Source organism: Lytechinus pictus, chromosome 4 (genome assembly GCF_037042905.1).
Source record: "Lytechinus pictus isolate F3 Inbred chromosome 4, Lp3.0, whole genome shotgun sequence".
Classification (NCBI taxonomy): Eukaryota; Metazoa; Echinodermata; class Echinoidea; order Temnopleuroida; family Toxopneustidae; genus Lytechinus; species Lytechinus pictus.
This window is the reverse complement of record NC_087248.1, coordinates 23802808-23823684: the sequence shown is the minus strand read 5'-3', so window position 1 is coordinate 23823684 and position 20877 is coordinate 23802808. Positions and strand designations below refer to the sequence as shown.

The 20877-nt window shown below is 34.1% G+C and overlaps 1 protein-coding gene across 1 annotated transcript in view; it reads left to right on the top strand.

Moving 5' to 3' along the window:
* The first annotated feature begins 10174 nt into the window (after window positions 1-10174).
* LOC129259305 (uncharacterized) overlaps window positions 10175-20877 on the top strand; it is a 34644-nt gene continuing 23941 nt past the window's right edge. Inside the window, exons 1-9 of the mRNA XM_064098680.1 lie at window positions 10175-10338; window positions 10937-11101; window positions 11708-11872; window positions 12788-12952; window positions 15471-15638; window positions 16566-16730; window positions 17637-17801; window positions 18713-18880; window positions 19823-19987. Of these exons, the coding sequence (XP_063954750.1) occupies window positions 10252-10338; window positions 10937-11101; window positions 11708-11872; window positions 12788-12952; window positions 15471-15638; window positions 16566-16730; window positions 17637-17801; window positions 18713-18880; window positions 19823-19987 (1413 nt within the window). The 5' untranslated portion in view covers window positions 10175-10251. The remainder of the gene's footprint in view (window positions 10339-10936; window positions 11102-11707; window positions 11873-12787; window positions 12953-15470; window positions 15639-16565; window positions 16731-17636; window positions 17802-18712; window positions 18881-19822; window positions 19988-20877) is intronic.

The following is a 20877-nucleotide window of genomic DNA, read 5'->3' as shown; positions in this document are numbered from 1 at the left end:
GCCATAGAAGATTTATCAAAGAGGAAAGAACAGAAAATAGATGCTTCATCTTGAAGCAGCAACTGGATTTAGAAAGGACGTCTAATCATGATTCCTGTATCTGAGAAAGATGTCTATAATGCATTATGAATTTATGAATGGCTTTCATGTCGCTCGTATAGGCAAATGCCCATTGTTACTCTTATCATGGACCTCTGGTCAATGCTCTTATTAACCATGCCCAGAGATCTTGTGATCCATGCAAGTAGGGGAAGGCGGGGTAAGTTGTGACACTTTTTGCATTTTGCATGATAGAATTGATATGACTAATAATATTGTAGAAATAAGTACCTTGCCTTTAAATATGATTCTTGGGAAATCTTTTTCACCTATATACAACTTTCTACCCCCACACTGAAAGTCGTTGTGACCTTTGAAAAAAACGATGTCAAGTGGCACAACTTGCCCCATCTGTGGGGTAAGTTGTGCCACCTTCGAGGGTAAGTTGAGCCACAAAAACTATGTACAAAATGTATGCGGGAAGAACCAGCATGTCAATTTTTTTATTTAAAGTCTTTTCACTTGCCACTTCTTTAAAAATACTAACATTCTCTAAAAGTAAAAAAAATGTCATGTAAATTTGCTCTTTTCTGCCTGCATATCGATGGCTTTTTAAGATTTGATTGTTTTTATTTACATTACCATAAGAATTACCATGGCTCAACTTGCCCCATGTTTGCTGGCTCAACTTACCCCAGTCCGAACTTAATGCGATAATTTCGCATCCACACATTTCTTATGTATCCATCATGTAAAAGACTGTGACAAGAATGAAGTTCCATACCTAGACTGACAATGTTGTTCTTATGCTTTATTATATGTAAAGAAGTGTGTGTGTAAAAAACACTTTTCTATTTCACACCCTTTTTTACTTTTTTGGCTGAAATTTGTATTTTTCCCTCTAAAAAAGTACTTTTTGTTTCAAAGTTGAAAACAATGTGGTGGGGTTAAGGGTTATGTAATGGGTCATCAATACATGACACCACCATAATGTCTGACTCATTCATTATTGGCCTGGGGGCGGTGGCTCAACTTGCCCCTATGCTCAACTTACCCCGCCTTCCCCTACTCATATTCACCATCAAGACAAGTGTTGTGCTACAAGGACCAAATATTCGAAGCTAATGGGCTATTATTTGTACTGGGTGTGACATCTTGTGCTGATCACTTAATAATCCAGGAGCTTGCTAGCGTGGACTATACTCGCAATAAATGCAAAGTCTCTACAAAGTCAAGAAGAGAGCAAGACTTGGATGGAAATAATGAAGCATTCAAGCAGTGGGATCCATGAAGAATGGACTCATCATTGTACAATATGAGTGGGGTAACTGCTCATAAAAAAAGTCAATATCAACCAAGCAAGAAGTGTAGGAAGGTCATCATGGTTAATAAACATAATCTACATGGAATTTTAGAAGAAAGTATCACATATGTGTTTCCTTGAATATTTGTAACATGTCGGATGCTTATTTGCGTAATATGTAAATTACACTTCAGATATTAAGCTGATTATTAATGTATTGGCCATTCTTAGTGATCACATCTTGTTGATCTAGACTGAAATGTTTTCATAACTGTTTTTGTGAGAAAAATCAAAATTCTAGATTTTTTTTCTTTATAAGGATGCTCATATACTGTATATGCAAATGGGGTCGATTTTTTACACATTCATAGATTGGTACATACCTTTATAAGGAAATGACGGTATAACTGTCGAAAAAAATTCCGCTTGGGTGAGCACATCTTACTTTCGAAAAGTTCGTGAAAAATGATTTGCGCACTGAACTTTGAAATAATTATATGAATTAAAGTAGACGTTAATCATGAGGAAACATGAAATTCGCTAAGAGGATCGATTTGAAGATATGTTACATTTTAACTTGTTTCCTTGCCCAAAACACTTCATAAGCGCCATTGCGCCCCCCCCCCCCCCCTCCAGCCTCACACATTAAGACCATCGTGATGATTTGCTTTACATGGAGCTGTGATTCACATGAAAATGCTTGATATTTCTTCTGTTGATTATTGTTAACCTTGGTAGTCCAGTCAATCTAGTCAGAATAGGGGGGGGGGTAATCCACCACTAATTGCAACACGAGATATTCCACTGCAATGCTTTCCAGGAAGGTCCCCTAGACAACAGTACAAAGAAATCCAAGCAGTGGAAATTTATGAAATTTGCATATTATGCAAATTAGCCATGAAAAATTAGAAAAAGAAGGAAAATAATCCAAAGATTACAAATTAAATGTCGAGAACAATTTGATTTGAATGGAAATTCGTGATAAATATATAAGTGAATTCAACGTTTTTAAGCAAAAGTGCAAAAATTCTACCTAATTTGCATATTATGCAAATAAGCATCCTTATATGGAAAAAATGTCAAGATATTTATTTATTCATTTATATGCTACTATATCACTCAGCATGAGAATTAGAATTAATTTGCATATTATGCAAATTAGCCATTTTAACAAATTGAAAATAAGGAAAATAAGATTCCAAATTAAATGTCCACAGCAAGTAATTTGAACAAAAGTTTATGATTAATAAATAAGTTCAATGTCTTTATATTTAAAAGCTAGCAAATCTGCCTCATATTCATATTATGCAAATAAGTATCCTTATATGGAAAATGTCAAAAAAAAAATATTTTTATCACATTGACTACAGTGAAAACATTTCAGTTTTTCAAATTAATATGCTGCTATCACTAAGCATCCAAGCCAAGTCTATCCTGATATGATTTATATGCATATTCAAGGAAAAATACTAGAAATATGTTCTTTGCTTCCTAAGCTGCGTTGTTAGTCTGACAAGATGATGGGATTGGCAAGAACAAAGCACAGTATTTGAATAAGCCAGTTCGTAGTTCCTTTCTGCGCATGATCAAAAGATTCTACGCATGATCAGAGGAAGGTCATTTGTACTAAAGTGACACGGTGGTGTAAAATCTAATGAGATAAGCACCAACTTTGATGTCTTGATTATTCATATATTCTTTTGAATTGTGGTTTTCATTTACATCCACAAAAAACAACAATGCGTCCACGAACGACTGGTATTTCACTGTTTGCCAAGTACATTGTGCAACATGCTATGATATGCATTCAAACTAGGACTGCAACAAATACCTTCATAAGGTGTTCATTGGTGTGCTATTCTGGGGGGTGTTTCATCAATATTGTCGCGCGACAAATGTCAGCGCTGACTAAAATTGTCAAAAACCATCTGGTTTGTTCATTGTCTCACTGAGGAATTTATGTTTACCATAAATATCAGGAAATTAATATTATTTGCATACGATTTGCTTAGAAACTATAGGCTATCTATAATATTTGGACATGGTTGCCATAGAAGATTTATCAAAGAGGAAAGAACAGAAAATAGATGCTTCATCTTAAAGCAGCAACTGGATTTAGAAAGAACCTCTAATCATGATTCCTCTATCTGAGAAAGATGTCTATAATGCACTTTAAGCCTTCATTATGAATGGCTTTCATGTCGCTCGCCGTATAGGCAAATGCACATTGTTACTCTTACCATGGACCTCTGGTCAAATTATTAACCATGCCCAGAGATCTTGTGATCCAAGCAAGTACTCATATTCACCATCAAGACAAGTGGTGTGCTACAAGGACCAAATATTCGAAGCTAATGGGCTATTATTTGTACTGGGTGTGACATCTTGGGCTGATCACTTAATAATCCAGGAGCTTGCTAGCGTGGACTATACTCGCAAGAAATGCAAAGTCTCTACAAAGTCGAGAAGAGAGCAAGACTTGGATGGAAATAATGAAGCATTCAAACAATGGGATCCATGAAGAATGGACTCATCATTGTACAATATGAGTGGGGTAACTGCTCATGAAAAAAGTCAATATCAACCAAGCAAGAAGTGTAGGAAGGTCATCATGGTTAATACACATAATCTACATGGAATTTTAGAAGAAAGTATCACATATGTGTTTCCTTGAATATTTGTAACATGTCGGATGCTTATTTGCGTAATATGTAAATTACACTTCAGATATTAAGCTGATTATTAATGTATTGGCCATTCTTAGTGATCACATCTTGTTGATCTAGACTGAAATGTTTTCATAACTGTTTTTGTGAGAAAAATCAAAATTCTAGATTTTTTTCCTTATAAGGATGCTCATATATATGCAAATGGGGTCGATTTTTTACGATTTTTTTTAATTTAAAAAATGAATAAATTTGTCAAAGTCATGGGCTTCAGTTCAATTTATATTGTTTTCTGCACTTGATTTCCAATATTTGGATTATTTTCCTTATTTGTAATTTATCATGGCTAATTTGCATAAAATGCAAATTTTGTGATTTTCATATCTGCTTGGATTTCTTGGGACTTTTAGTATGTTGTTTAGGGAACCTTCCTGGAAAGCATTGCAGTGGAATATCTCGTGTTGCAATTTGTAGTGGGACCTTTAAGTGTTTAGAAAACCATTCTGTAAGGTATTGCCATATTTCAATTTCAATAGATAATCTACTTGCAATTTTTTTAGGGATGTATCACTCGTGTGTTTTCTTGAATATTTATAACACGTTGGATACATTTATTTGCATAATATGAAAATTACACTACAGATACTTAGCTGAATACAATGTATTCAACGTCCTTAGTGATAGCAGCATGTAAATTTCAACATTAATGACATTTTCAAGCTGTTAATGAGAGAAAAATCGCAATACCTTGACATTTTTCCATATAATGATGTGATGCTTATTTGCATATTATGAAAATGAGGTAGATTTGTTTGCACTTTTGAAAAAAAAACCATTGCATACAGTTATTAATCATGAATTTTTGCTCAAATTAAATTGTTTTCGACACTCAATTAGTAGTTATGGGTTAGACCTCATACCAATTTTGGTGACCTTTGACCCGGACATGACCTTTGACCCGGTCATGACCTTTGACCCGATCATGCCCTTTGACCCGGTCATGACCTTTTACCCAGTCAGCCACGCCCTTTGACCACATGCCCTTTGACCCGGTCATCCACGACATTCAGCCGGCCAGCCTTTGACCTTTAGCCCGGTCAGCCTTTGACCACACGACCCGATGGGTTGACCCAGACTTCCGGTCAGCCATGACGTCACCATGAAATGGTATTACGACACAGTTATGCAACCACCGTGATGTCATCCCAGGGAATTACCCTTATTGCACCGTCGGTATTGCACCACCGTTGCGTCATCGCCGCGTGTGGGTGACTTTCGGTCGACCTTATCACACGATGCAGCGACGTTGCACGGGCATGTGATACAATGCACAGAAAGACATCTATGCAGTTTCCTATTTAAAAAGTTGTCTATATATTATCATTCAATTTTCATGTACATGATGTTTTAGGCCTATATACAGAATTATATGTTGTGATGCTTTTCACTAAATCTAATGCAATTTGTAATGATAAGTAATTTTTATCTAATTACTTTGATGAAACTGGATATAATGCTTATCAGCTGAATTCAGAAAGAGATCTTTCAAGACAGAGCTTTGGAAAAAGTTCTCCAGTTTTATAGGTATCGTTATCTTTGTTTTAAACTTCTTCCTGAGTGATCAGATTAACTTAATGCAAGATGAAAATAAATCAAATTTGTGGCGTTAACATTTAAACGTTAAAACAAATGTATTGACAAACTGTATTTATACATTGAAAATGATATTTAGTGGTTTAAGGTCTAACGAATATACGTCTGCATGGTTGCGTAATTATACACTCCCGGTATAAGCAACGTTTTGGACTAAAATATCGAATCATCTTCATAAAACACTAGAGTAGCTGTCTTACACTAAAGGCCATAGAGGTGGCACAATGTGGAATGTGTAAAGAAGAAAAGTGACTGACCTTTTTTTACTAAAGCATGGAAAATAAGATCAAAATTAAAAGGTTTGCTCTACACTTTTGTATGATTCTGGGATTTCTTAGAATAACAAATTAAGGATTTCATGACATCTGTGGGCAACTGTCCCGCCCCAGTCCACTCTGTAAGGGCATGCGATAAGCTCTGTTATTCGTTATGACCATTCAACAATAAAATGTATAACCAGCTAGTTGCCGCTGATCATTCTTGACCGGCGCCGATCTAGATTTGGTTGGCAAATAGGCCCTTCTTCATTATTCTACCGGCGCCTATTTAGTGGAACCAGGGGACGCTGATCATTCTTGACCGGCGCCGATTTAAATTTAGGTGGCGCCGGTTAAGACAAAGGCAGCGCCGATTCGTCTTGACCGGCGCCGATTCAAACAAGTAGTGCTGATTATTTTTACAGACGTCCATATGGAAAACTAGCGGACAGAAGGTCCTCGCTGCACGCGCGCACCCTTATAACACGCATAATTCCCTTGCATCATACCCTTTTTTCACAAACAAATGTATATCAAGGACAAGCGTTGATTCAGATAGAATTTCCGCCCCCCTGAAATGAATGATAACAACTTCTTCTATCAGATGACCATAATTTTTTTTAATTCAATTGTTGGGAAATATGGCACTTTATTACATTAAAATCATTAAAAACCATCCATAGTCAGGAATATGTATTGGGATAATGGGTTCGGGGGACATTTTTATAGTACGCGGGTGGATTATATCCGTCGTCACATCGGTGGGTGATGGTATCATGAATTTCCGCCCAGATTACAATAAAGGGCACATTGTAAGGCAAATACTCATGAAAGAACCATGGAGATTGGTTAATAAGGAAATAGTGCACTTTTATCATCAAATCAGAGGAGATTTTCTATGTGATTGTGATGTCCGAAGAGCCTAACCTACACTCGACGTGCATTCAACATATAGGGCTGGACAGAGCTTGTGTGTATACGTCGGTGTGTTGTTCGAGTCACAGCGGTTTTCTAGCTCTTTCCATTGCAGTGCTGAACATTTTATTAGGAATATATAAATATATATATATTGTCAGTCCGAACTATGGATGTAAATATATCAGATACCGTTATTTTTGCCAACAAAAATCAATTTTATTCTCTGGAAGTTGGATATGTCTCTGAATGTTGTGACGGGTCCATTATGTATACGAGGGGTGCATCCTAGCTTACCACTGCATAGAAAAGTCTGAAAATTAAGTCTTTCTTATTCCTTTCACTTTATAATGATGTTTTAAATGTTCAAACAATGGTAGTTTATGAAATTGACACAAAATATTGCGAATCAACGCTGAAACATTATTTGTGTATACATTTTATCCCTCTGTAATGCTATTTCCCCCCATAAAGCCGCAATGGAACATTCTGCACCACTAGTCATACGATGATCGCGCGGTCTGCAAACGTCGTCTGCTATGTTTTTATATGTCCGGTACACTGTCTGCAAATTTTCGATATGCGTAAGATTCAGGCAGCGGCAATTCATAATCGACTGGCGCCGATTTATAACCAGATGGCGCTGATTATTCTTGATCGGCGCCGGTTAAGAACTCAGGCAGCGTCGAATTTTCTTTACCGGCGCCGATTTATAACCGAATGGCGCCGATTATTCTTGTCCAGCGCCGATTTAGATTTAGGTGGCGCTGATTATCCTTGCTTGGCGCCGGTTAAGGCTCTGGCAATGTCAATTTTTCTTGACTTGCGCCGATTCATAACCAAACAGCGCTGATTATTCTTGTCCGGCGCCGATTTAGATTTAGGTGACGCTGATTATTCTTAATTGGCACCAGTTATATGCAGGCAGCGCACTGCTATACCGGCGAAGTTTTTTGAAAAAAAGGTAGTATTCTTTTCTTTCCTTTATTTTTATTTTTTCAAGCGGCGTCTTTTCTTTCTTTTACTTTTTTTTTTGAGCGGTGCCGCTCAAATATTAGGGGGGCGCACCCCCTGCGCCACCCCCCCCCCCCCCTGGATCCACCGATGAGCTACGCAACCACCGTGATGTCATCCCCGGGAATTACCCTTATCGCGCCATATATCGGTATTGCACCACCGTGGCGCAATCTTCATCGCCACGTATAGGATACGATGCGCAAAAAGATATATGATTTCTATACAGTTAAAAAGTGAAAAGTTATCTTTCTCCGCCTACCAGCAGATATGTCAAGTGCCTCGCGGTTCACGAATCGATCACCCCATGCACGGCCAACGCGCGTAATTTGGGATATCCTATTCAAGGTGAAAACCGACTCTCTCTGCCTCTTCTTACAACAATAATTATTGGTAATCCAACATGTGATTATAATAGTGACATCTCAGACTCGACTCCTTCAAGACTTTTACCCATCAAAACTCTCTGACTTTTCCATACTGTTTTGTTCATACTTCCATACTTTTCATTTTAACTCACATGACCTGCCCGGCTTCCTGACTCGCAAAAGTATACTATATTGAAACCAGTAGATGACTCCTTTAAATCAACTTCATTCATCCGCAGTACAGATGGTGATAAAATGAAACACTATATAGTCAAGGATGATTCTTTATTACTATCATCATTTATTCTATTCCATTTGATACAAAGGTAAAAATAATGTAATTTATGTTCTCAAATTATGTTGCAACAACAAACTAATTGTTAACTGTTCATTGTTGATATTACAGTGAAGTTCTCGTTTTTCCATATTTTTGCTTAACTTAATGGATTGTAACACATGTATATGGATAGCATTCAGAAAATATCGGCTATGAACACAATGAAGTTCAATCTGTCATTTATGTTGACGGCGTTTTCTTGGATTATTATTATTTGACAAGCTGATGTTTGTGCCTTTAGTTGTAGGCTCCATCTTCACCCTCCGTTTCTTCTCCACCATCATCATTATCGTCATCGTCACCTTGATACTGGAATAAACCATCGAATTGTGAACCATGCCTGGCTAACACTCTCTGTACGGCTTTCCGGAATTCCATGCCATTCTCTAATCTTTCTGTGAGATCGGACACGATTTCGTGATTGATGTCAGCGTCTTCGAGGTACACGTTCTGCTGCATGAACTGAGAGTAAAGATCGAAAATGATGCGTTTGACTGCCCACAGTAGTTTCACGTGAGCCTTTGCTTTAGCGTGTTCTTCTTCCATTCCTTCTGAGATGTATTTCTGATATTTTTCGTCTCTCAAGTCCTTGGTGGCTGTCATGGCTTGCTCTAACCATCCAAGATAAGCGAGGTTGTCTTCAGTTTCTTCCATGTTTGCTGTCATTGACGATTCGTGTCCATCGCTTTCTGATACGTTCGTTTCGGAACCATCGTTGGATTCTTCAACTCTTTGCATTTGAGAGGATGGGTCAGAGTCTTCATCTTCCCTCGTTTCTTCTCCAGTATCATTCTCGTTTTGTTCATGTCTCTGCATATCGTACCTCCTACTAAAGGTTTTATCGCATCGTGAACAAGCATAACGGTTGGACATATCCAACGTATTCATGTTGACTCGATGATTATTTGTTGGGAAATGAAGAAAATTAACGTTCAACCTTGTAATTATACGTAATCATGAAACGCGCGCGAAAGGACTTCGATTACTCACATAATTTTACGGATTCTTACGGATTCTTACGGATTCTTACGGATTCTTACGGATTCTTACGGATCCTTACGGATTCTTACGGATTCTTGTTTTCTAATACCCCTCATTTTATTGACGTAAAGTTATCAAATGAGGCTATGATTTCTCATATAAAGAGAAATTGTCTTTACTGAATCGTTATTATATCAATTGTCAATTAATAGTCAGTGGTAACCATGAACTATGCAATTTCATAAATCTTTCGGCCATTATGTCCCTTTTCATTTTTGATTTAGGAATCTAAGAGAAAGTACCATGGGAATAATAACCGCTTGAACTCTACCGAATAATATATCATGTGAAAACGTGGAATCAGAAAAGTATTTTTCTTTTGATTATCGAATCGTATCGTGTTTTTTAGAATTTTTTGTGTAATGAAACACAATTTTTTTCTGAAACATGCAAATGCAATGATCAACATTTAAATTGAGTGATCTTCTACATGATATCGATTTGCATATCATGAATATCATAACCGGATTACTTTAATAATTTGTGGATAAAAAATATCATATATGATATCATTGTACATTGTTGAATAAAAACGTGAAGTAATTTTGACTTCATTTTTATGTTACTGTGATATCAGATTGAGACTCTTGATGACCGGTGTAAGAATCTCATTGAACGCCCGTCTGCATCGCGTGATTTCGCTCAGTTCATCTGTAAGATGAATCATCTGAAGAACCTGACACTCGGTGGTAGCTATCATGATGACTTCTACTCAACAGCATCGTCGATGGCATCAACTACAAAGGTCATATCTATTTGAACATTTTACATGTAAAACAGTAATACAAGCAAACCATATAAGTCCAGAGTTTTTATTACCCCTCATTCTATTGATTTTAAGTTATCAAATGGGGCTATGATGCCTCATATGAAGAGAAATTGTCTTTACTGAATCGTTATTATGTCAATTAATAGTCAGTGGTAACCATGAACTATGCAATTTCATAAATCTTTCGGCCATTATGTCCCTTTTCATTTTTGATTTAGGAATCTAAGAGAAAGTACCATGGGAATAATAACCGCTTGAACTCTACCGAATAATATATCATGTAAAAACGTGGAATCAGAAAAGTATTTTTCTTTTGATTATCGAATCGTATCGTGTTTTTTAGAATGTTTTTTTGTGTAATGAAACACAATTTTTTTCTGAAACATGCAAATGCAATGATCAGCATTTAAATTGAGTGATCTTCTACATAATATCGATTTGCATATCATGAATATCATAACCGGATTACTTTAATAATTTGTGGATAAAAAATATCATATATGATATCATTGTACATTGTTGAATAAAAACGTCAAGTAATTTTGGCTTCATTTTTACGTTACTGTGATATCAGATTGAGGCTCTTCGGCACGATGATGATCTCAGTAAACGCCCCTCTGCATCACGTGATTTCGCTCAGTTCATCTGTAAGATGAATCATCTGAAAAACCTGACACTCGGTGGTAGCTATCATGATGACTTCTACTCAACATTATCGTCGATAGCATCAACTACAAAGGTCATATCTATTTGAACATTTTACATGTAAAACAGTAATACAAGCAAACCATATAAGTCCAGAGTTTTTATTACCCCTCATTCTATTGATTTTAAGTTATCAAATGGGGCTATGATGCCTCATATAAAGAGAAATTGTCTTTACTGAATTGTTATTATATCAATTGTCAATTAATAGTCAGTGGTAACCATGAACTATGCAATTTCATAAATCTTTTGGCCATTATGTCCCTTTTCATTTTTGATTTAGGAATCTAAGAGAAAGTACCATGGGAATAATAACCGCTTGAACTCTACCGAATAATATATCATGTAAAAACGTGGAATCAGAAAAGTATTTTTCTTTTGATTATCGAATCGTATCGTGTTTTTTAGAATGTTTTTTTGTGTAATGAAACACAATTTTTTTTCTGAAACATGCAAATGCAATGATCAGCATTTAAATTGAGTGATCTTCTACATGATATCGATTTGCATATCATGAATATCATAACCGGATTACTTTAATAATTTGTGGATAAAAAATATCATATATGATATCATTGTACATTGTTGAATAAAAACGTGAAGTAATTTTGGCTTCATTTTTACGTTACTGTGATATCAGATTGAGGCTCTTCGGCACGATGATGATCTCAGTAAACGCCCCTCTGCATCACGTGATTTCGCTCAGTTCATCTGTAAGATGAATCATCTGAAGAACCTGACACTCGATGGTAGCTATCATGATGACTTCTACTCAACATTGTCGTCGATGGCATCAACTACAAAGGTCATATCTCTTAGGATGTTTTACATGTAAAACAGTTATACAAGCAAAAAACATAAGTTTAGATTTTTTCATTGCTCCTCATTCTAATAAAGTCAAGATATCAAATGTGGCTATGATGCCTCATATAAAGAGAAATTGTCTTTACTGAATTGTTATTATATCAATTGTCAGTTAATAGTCAGTGGTAACCATGAACTATGCAATTTCATAAATCTTTCGGCCATTATGTCCCTTTTCATTTTTGATTTAGGAATCTAAGAGAAAGTACCATGGGAATAATAACCGCTTGAACTCTACCGAATAATATATCATGTAAAAACGTGGAATCAGAAAAGTATTTTTCTTTTGATTATCGAAACGTATCGTGTACTTTATAATGTTTTTTTGTGTAATGAAACACAATTTTTGGAGGCTTAAATATCAATAAATCAACCCAATTACCCAAGTCTAAAATTCTTTAAAACCCTTTGAATGTTGCAACTGATTGTCCCATCAATCTTCTCAATTATAATCATGATAATGATGTTTCACATGACGTATAGACCTGTATATTTTAACCCAAGTTGTTACCAAAATTTATTTAAAGATATATAAAATTTTTACCTTGTGATGCAGGGTAAAATTAACCATTTATAGCAGATATTAAAGAGATGTTCTTTTATCGGATTTTCTTGGCAGGATGTATTTGTCAAAAATATGATGCGTGACATTTTCGGAAACATGCAAATGCAATGATCAACATTTAAATTAAGTGATATTCTACATGATATCGATTTGCATACCATGAAAAATATCATAACCGGATTACGTTAATAATTTGTGGATAAAACATATCATATATGATATCAGTGTACATTTTTGTATAAGAAACGTCAAGTATTTTTTACTTGATTTTTTATGTTACTGTGATATCAGATTGAGACTCTTCGGCACGATGAGGATCTCAGTGAACACCCCTCTGCATCACGTGATCTCGCTCAGTTCATCTGTAAGATGAATCATCTGAAGAACCTGACACTCCATGGTAGCTATCATGATGACTTCTACTCAACATTGTCGTCAATGGCATCAACTACAAAGGTTATATCTATTAGGGCGTTTTTATATGTAAAACAATAATACAAGCAAAGGATATAAGTCCATACTTTTAATATCCCTCATTATATTGATGTCAACTTATCTATTGAGGCTACGATGATTCATATAAAGAGAAATTGTCTTTATTGAAATGTCTTTTATATCAACTGCCAATTAACATGATTAATAGTCAATTGTAACCATGAACCAAGAAATTTTATGAATATTTCGGATACTTTTCCCCTTTTCATTTCGATATAGGAATCAAGGAAAATTAGCAGAGGATTAATACCCCCTTATAATTTGATTCTTGAGCTCTACCGAATGATACATCATGCAATAAACGTTATGCAACCAGAATCTTTTTTCTTTTAATTATCGAATCGTGTTTTGTAGAATGCTTTTTATGTAATGACACACAATTTTTGGAGGCTTGAATATCAATAAATCAACTCAATTACCTAAGTCTAAAATTCTTTAAAACCATTTGAATGTTACAACTGATAGACCAATTAACCTCTTGCATTATAATTAATGATAATTATGTTTCACATGACGAGTAGGCCTTATATTAAAATTATCAAAATTTATTATAGGATATATAACATTTTTTACCTTTTGATGCGAGTAAATTTAACAATTTATAGCAGATTTTAAAAAGATGTTGTTTTATCCGGATTTTCATTGGCAAGATGTATTTTTCCAAAGTATAATAAATGACTTTTGGGGAAACATGCAAATGCAATCATCATTATTTTAATTTTTAAATTGAGTGATCGTCTACATGAAATCGATTTGCATTCAATTAAATACTATCATAACCGGATTATTTTAATAATTTGGGGATAAAACAAATTATATATGATGTCAGTGTACATTGTTGTATAAGAAACGTCAAGTAATTTTGGCTTCATTTTTATGTTACTGTGATATCAGATTGAGACTGTTCATGACCGGTGTGAGAATCTCACTAAACGCATAGGATTAATACCCCCTTATTATTTGATTCTTGAGCTCTACCGAATAATACATCATGAAATAAACATTATGCAACCAGAAATATGTTTTTTATACGCCCGTCCTAGACTGGACGTATTATGGTATCACGCTCGGTGTCCGTCCGTCCGTCCGTTACGCGATAACTTCAGTTTGACCTAACCAAGACTTCTATAATTTGGTGTGTAGGATACTTGCATGGATCCAAAGAAGCCTATTGATTTAGAGTTTAAAAGGTCAAATTTCAAGGTCACAGTGATTTTTTTTCATCTTTCCCTTCGGAAGTCCTGGCTTGTTAACACGATAACTTTAGTTTAACTTAATCTATGCTCATATAATGTAGTGTGTATGATACTAGCATAGATCCCAGGAATTCAGCTGATTTTGAGGGCAAAAGTTCAAGGTCACAGTAACATGATTTTATACTACCCTCCTGAAGTCCTTGTAAACACGATAACTTCAGTTTAACTTATAAGCTTGCATCTTACTCTTCTGAAGTCCTTGTAAACGCCACAACTTTAGTTCAACTTAATCTTGGCTCACATAATTTGGTGTGTATGATGCTAGCATGGATCCCAGGAAGCCTATCGATTTGAAGTCAAAGGTCAAGGTCACAGAAGCATGTTCTAAGCTTACTATTATTATTATTATTATTACCATTTGTTTGGCTTTACCTGTGCCTGAAAGACAAAAAGCGAGCTGAATCACTATGACCCGCACGTCTCTCGTCCTGATATAACTGATTGGATGGAAGTCCTTCTGAAGTCATTGAAAACGAAATAACTTTAGTTTGACTTAACCTTGGCTTATATAATTTGTTTTGTATTATACTAGCATCAATGCCATGAAGCCTTTTGATTTTTGGTCAAAAGGTTAAAGAGCAAGTCGCCATCTTTCACTTTTCTTGCTAGACCATTTTCCACTTTACAGGCGGCCGTATTATTATCTCGCCCTAGCGCCACTCTTGCTTCTTTTAATTATCGAATGTAATGACACACAATTTTTGGATGCTTGAATATCAATAAATCAACTCAATTACCTAAGTCTAAAATTCTTTAAAACCATTTGAATGTTGCAACTGATAGACCAATTAATCTCTTGCATTATAGTTAATGATAATTATTTTTCACATGACGAATAGGCCTGTATATTAAAACCCAAGCTGTTATCAAAATTTATTATAGGATATATAACATTTTTTACCTTTTGATGCAGAGAAGATTTAACCATTTATAGCAGATTTTAAAAAGATGTTGTTTTATCCGGATTTTCATTGGCAAGATGTATTTTTCCAAAGTATAATAAATGACTTTTGGGGAAACATGCAAATGCAGTCATCATCATTTTAATTTTTAAATTGAGTGATCTTTTACATGAAATCGATTTGCATACAATTAAATACTTTCATAACCGGATTACTTTAATAATTTGTGGATAAAACAAATTATATATGATGTCAGTGTACATTGTTGTATAAGAAACGTCAAGTAATTTTGGCTTCATTGTTATGTTACTGTGATATCAGATTGAGACTCTTGATGACTGGTGTAAGAATCTCATTAAACGCCCGTCTGCATCACGTGATCTCTCTCAGTTCATCTGTAAGATGAATCATCTGAAGAAACTGACACTCCATGGAAGCTATCATGATGACTTCTACTCAACATTGTCGTTGATGGTATCAACTACAAAGGTCATTTCTCTTAGGATGTTTTACATGTAAAACAGTTATACAAGCAAAAAACATAAGTTTATATATTTTCATTACTCCTCATTCTAATAAAATCAAGATATCAAATGTGGCTATGATGCCTCATATAAAGAGAAATTGTCTTTACTGAATTGTTATTACATCAATTGTCAATGGTAACCATGAACCAAGCAATTTCATAAATCTTTCGGCGGTTTTCGGCCATTATGTCCCTTTTCATTTTTGATTTAGGAATCTAAGAGAAAGTACCATGGGAATAATAATCGCTTGAACTCTACCGAATAATATATCATGAAAAAACGTGGAATCAGACATATATTTTTCTTTTGATTATCGAATCGTATCATGCTTTGTGGAATGCTTTTTATGTAATGAAACACAATTTCGGAGGTTCAGATATCACTAAATCAAACTCAATTACCCAAATCTTAAATTCTTGAAGATCCTTTGAATGTTGCAACTGATTGACCCATTAATCTTTTGTATTATAATCATAATAATTATGTTTTACATGACGTATAGGCCTGTATATTTTAACCCAAGTTGTTATCAAAATTTATTTAAGGATCTATAACGTTTTTTTTACCTTTTGATGCAGAGTAAATTTAGCCATTTATAGCAGATTTTAAAAAGATGTTGTTTTATCCGGATTTTCATTGGCAGGATGTATTTTTCCAAAGTATAATAATTGACTTTTGGGGAAACATGCAAATGCAATTATCATCATTTTAATTTTTAAATTGAGTGATCTTCTACATGAAATCGATTTGCATACAATTAAATACTATCATAACCGGATTACTTTAATAATTTGTGGATAAAACAAATTATATATGATGTCAGTGAACATTGTTGTATAAGAAACGTCAAGTAATTTTGACTTCATTTTTTATGTTACTGTGATATCAGATTGAGACTCTTCGGCACGATGATGATCTCATTAAACACCCCTCTGCATCACGTGATCTCGCTCAGTTCATCTGTAAGATGAATCATCTGAAGAACCTGACACTTGATGGTAGCTATCATGATGACTTCTACTCAACATTGTCGTCGATGGCATCAACTACAAAGGTCATATCTCTTAGGATGTTTTACATGTAAAACAGTTATACAAGCAAAAAACATAAGTTTAGATTTTTCATTACTCCTCATTCTAATAATAAAGTCAAGTTATCTAATTTGGCTATGATGCCTCATATAAAGAGAAATTGTCTTTACTGAATTGTTATTACATCAATTGTCAATGGTAACCATGAACCAAGCAATTTCATAAATCTTTCGGCGGTTTTCGGCCATTATGTCCCTTTTCATTTTTGATTTAGGAATCTAAGAGAAAGTACCATGGGAATAATAATCGCTTGAACTCTACCGAATAATATATCATGAAAAAACGTGGAATCAGACATATATTTTTCTTTTGATTATCGAATCGTATCATGCTTTGTGGAATGCTTTTTATGTAATGAAACACAATTTTCGGAGGTTCAGATATCACTAAATCAAACTCAATTACCCAAATCTTAAATTCTTGAAGATCCTTTGAATGTTGCAACTGATTGACCCATTAATCTTTTGTATTATAATCATAATAATTATGTTTCACATGACGTATAGGCCTGTATATTTCAACCCAAGTTGTTATCAAAATTTATTTTAGGATATATAACATTTTTACCTTGTGATGCAGGGTAAAATTAACCATTTATAGCAGATTTTTAAAAAGACGTTCTTTTATCCGGATTTTCTTGGCAGGATGTATTTGTCCAAAATATGATGCGTGACATTTTCGGAAACCTGCAAATGCAATGATTAACATTTATATTGAGTGATCTTATACATTAAATTAATTTGCATACCATGAATGCTATCATAACCGGATTTGTGGATAAAACATATCATATATGATATCAGTGTACATTGTTGTTTAAGAAACGTCAAGTAATTTTGACTTCATTTTTTATGTTACTATGATATCAGATTGAGACTCTTCATGACTGGCATACGAATCTCATTGAACGCCCCTCTGCATCACGTGATCTCGCTCAGTTCATCTGCAAAATGAACCATCTAAAGAACCTGATACTCGGTAGCTATCATGATGACTTCTACTCAACATCATCGTCGATGGCATCAACTACAAAGGTAATATATATTAGGATGTGTTACATATAAAGGATTAGTTCAGATTTTTCAATATCCCTTATTCTATTGACGTCAATCTATCTAGTGAGGCTATGATGCCTTATATAAAGAGAGATTGTCTTCACTGAATTGTTATTATATCAATTGTCAATTAATAGTCATTCGTAACCATGAACTATGCAATTTCATAAATCTTTCGGTCATTATGTCCCTTTTCATTTTTGATTTAGAAATCTAAGAGAATGTACAATGGGAATAATAACCGCTTGATCTCTACCGAATAATATATCATGAAAAAACGTGGAATCAGAAAAGTATTTTTTTTATTTTGTTATCGAATCGTATCGTGTTTTTTAGAATGTTTTTTTGTGTAATGAAACACAATTTTTGGAGGCTCGAATATCATTAAATCAACTCAATTACCAAAGTATAAAATTTCTTGAAAACCCTTTGAATGTTGCAACTGAGTGACCCATGAATCTTTTGCATTATAATCATGATAATTGTGTTTCACACGACATATAGGCCTGTATATTTGAACCCAAGTTGTTATCAAAATTTATTTAAGGATCTATAACGTTTTTTTTACCTTTTGATGCAGAGTAAATTTAGCCATTTATAGCAGATTTTAAAAAGATGTTGTTTTATCCGGATTTTCATTGGCAGGATGTATTTTTCCAAAGTATAATAATTGACTTTTGGGGAAACATGCAAATGCAATTATCATCATTTTAATTTTTAAATTGAGTGATCTTCTACATGAAATCGATTTGCATACAATTAAATACTATCATAACCGGATTACTTTAATAATTTGTGGATAAAACAAATTATATATGATGTCAGTGAACATTGTTGTATAAGAAACGTCAAGTAATTTTGGCTTCATTTTTATGTTACTGTGATATCAGATTGAGACTCTTGATGACTGTTGTAAGAATCTCATTGAACGCCCGTCTGCATCACGTGATCTCGCTCAGTTCATCTGTAAGATGAATCATCTGAAGAACCTGACACTCCATGGAAGCTATCATGATGACTTCTACTCAACATTGTCGTCGATGGCATCAACTACAAAGGTTATATCTATTAGGACGTTTTTATATGTAAAACAATAATACAAGCAAAGCATATAAGTCCAGATTTTTAATATCCCTCATTATATTGATGTCAAGTTATCTATTGAGGCTATGATGATTCATATAAAGAGAAATTGTCTTTACTGAAATGTCTTTTATATCAACTGTCAATTAACATGATTTATAGTCAATTGTAACCATTTACCAAGAAATTTTATAAATCTTTCGGCTATTTTTCCCTTTTTATTTCGATATAGGAATCAAGGAAAATTAGCATATTATTAATACCCCCTCATAATTTGATTCTTGAGCTCTACCGAATGATACATCATGCAATAAACATTATGCAACTAGAATATTTTTTTCTTTTAATTATCGAATCGTGTTTTGTAGAATGCTTTTTATGTAATGACACAAAATTTTTGGAGGCTTGAATATCAATAAATCAATTCAATTACCTAAGTCTAAAATTCTTTAAAACCCTTTGAATGTTGCAACTGATAGACCAATTAACCTCTTGCATTATAATCATGATAAATATGTTTCGCAAGACGTATAGACCTGTATATTAAAACCCAAGCTGTTATCAAAATTTATTATAGGATATATAGCATTTTTTACCTTCTGATGCAGAGTAAATTTAACCATTTATAGCAGATTTTTAAAAGATGTTGTTTTATCCGGATTTTCATTGGCAGGATGTATTTTTCCAAAGTATAATAAGTGACTTTTGTGGAAACATGCAAATGCAATGATCATCATTGTAATTTTTAAATTGAGTGATCTTCTACATGAAATCGATTTGCATACAATTAAATACTATCATAACCGGATTACTTTAATAATTTGTGGATAAAACATATCATATATGATGTCAGTGTACATTGTTGTATAAGAAACGCCAAGTAATTTTTGCTTCATTTCATGTTACTATTATATCAGATTGAGATTCTTGATCACAATGATGATCTCAGTGAACGTCCGTCTGCATCACGTGATTTCGCTCAGTTCATCTGTAAGATGAATCATCTGAAGAACCTCACACTCTTGGGTCGGTTTCATGATGACTTCTACTCAACATTGTCGTCGATGGCATCAACTACAAAGGTGATATCTATTAGGATGTTTTACATACAAAGGAGTAGTTCAGATTTTTCAATATCCCTTATTTTATTGACGTCAATCTATCTAGTGAGGCTATGATGCCTTATATAAAGAGAGATTGTCTTCACTGAATTGTTATTATATCAATTGTTAATTAATAGTCAGTCGTAACCGTGAACTATGCAATTTCATAAATCGTTCGGCCATCATGTCCCTTTTCATTTTTGATTTAGGAATCTAAGAGAAAGTACCATGGGAATAATAACCGCTTGAACTCTACCGAATAATATATCATGAAAAAACGTGGAATCAGAAAAGTATTTTTTTATTATCGAATCGTATCGTGTTTTTTAGAATGTTTTTTTTGTGTAATGAAACACAATTTTTGGAGGCTCGAATATCAATAAATCAACTCAATTACCCAAGTCTACAATTCTTTAAAACCCTTTGAATGTTGCAACTGATAGACCAATTAACCTCTTGCATTATAATTATGATAATTATGTTTCACACGACGAATAGGACTGTATATTAAAACCCAAGCTGTTATCAAAATTTATTATAGGACATATAACATTTTTTACCTTCTGATGCAGAGTAAATTTAACCATTTATAGCAGATTTTAAAAAGATGTTGTTTTATCCGGATTTTGATTGGCAGGATGTATTATTCCAAAGTATAATAAGAGACCTTTGGGGAAACATGCAAATGCAATCATCATCATTGTAATTTTTAAATTGAGTTATCTTCTACATGAAATCGATTTGCATACAATTAAATACTATCATAACCGGATTACTTTAATAATTTGTGGATAAAACAAATCATATATGATGTCAGTGTAAATTGTTGTATAAGAAACGTCAAGTAACTTTGGCTTCATTTTATGTTA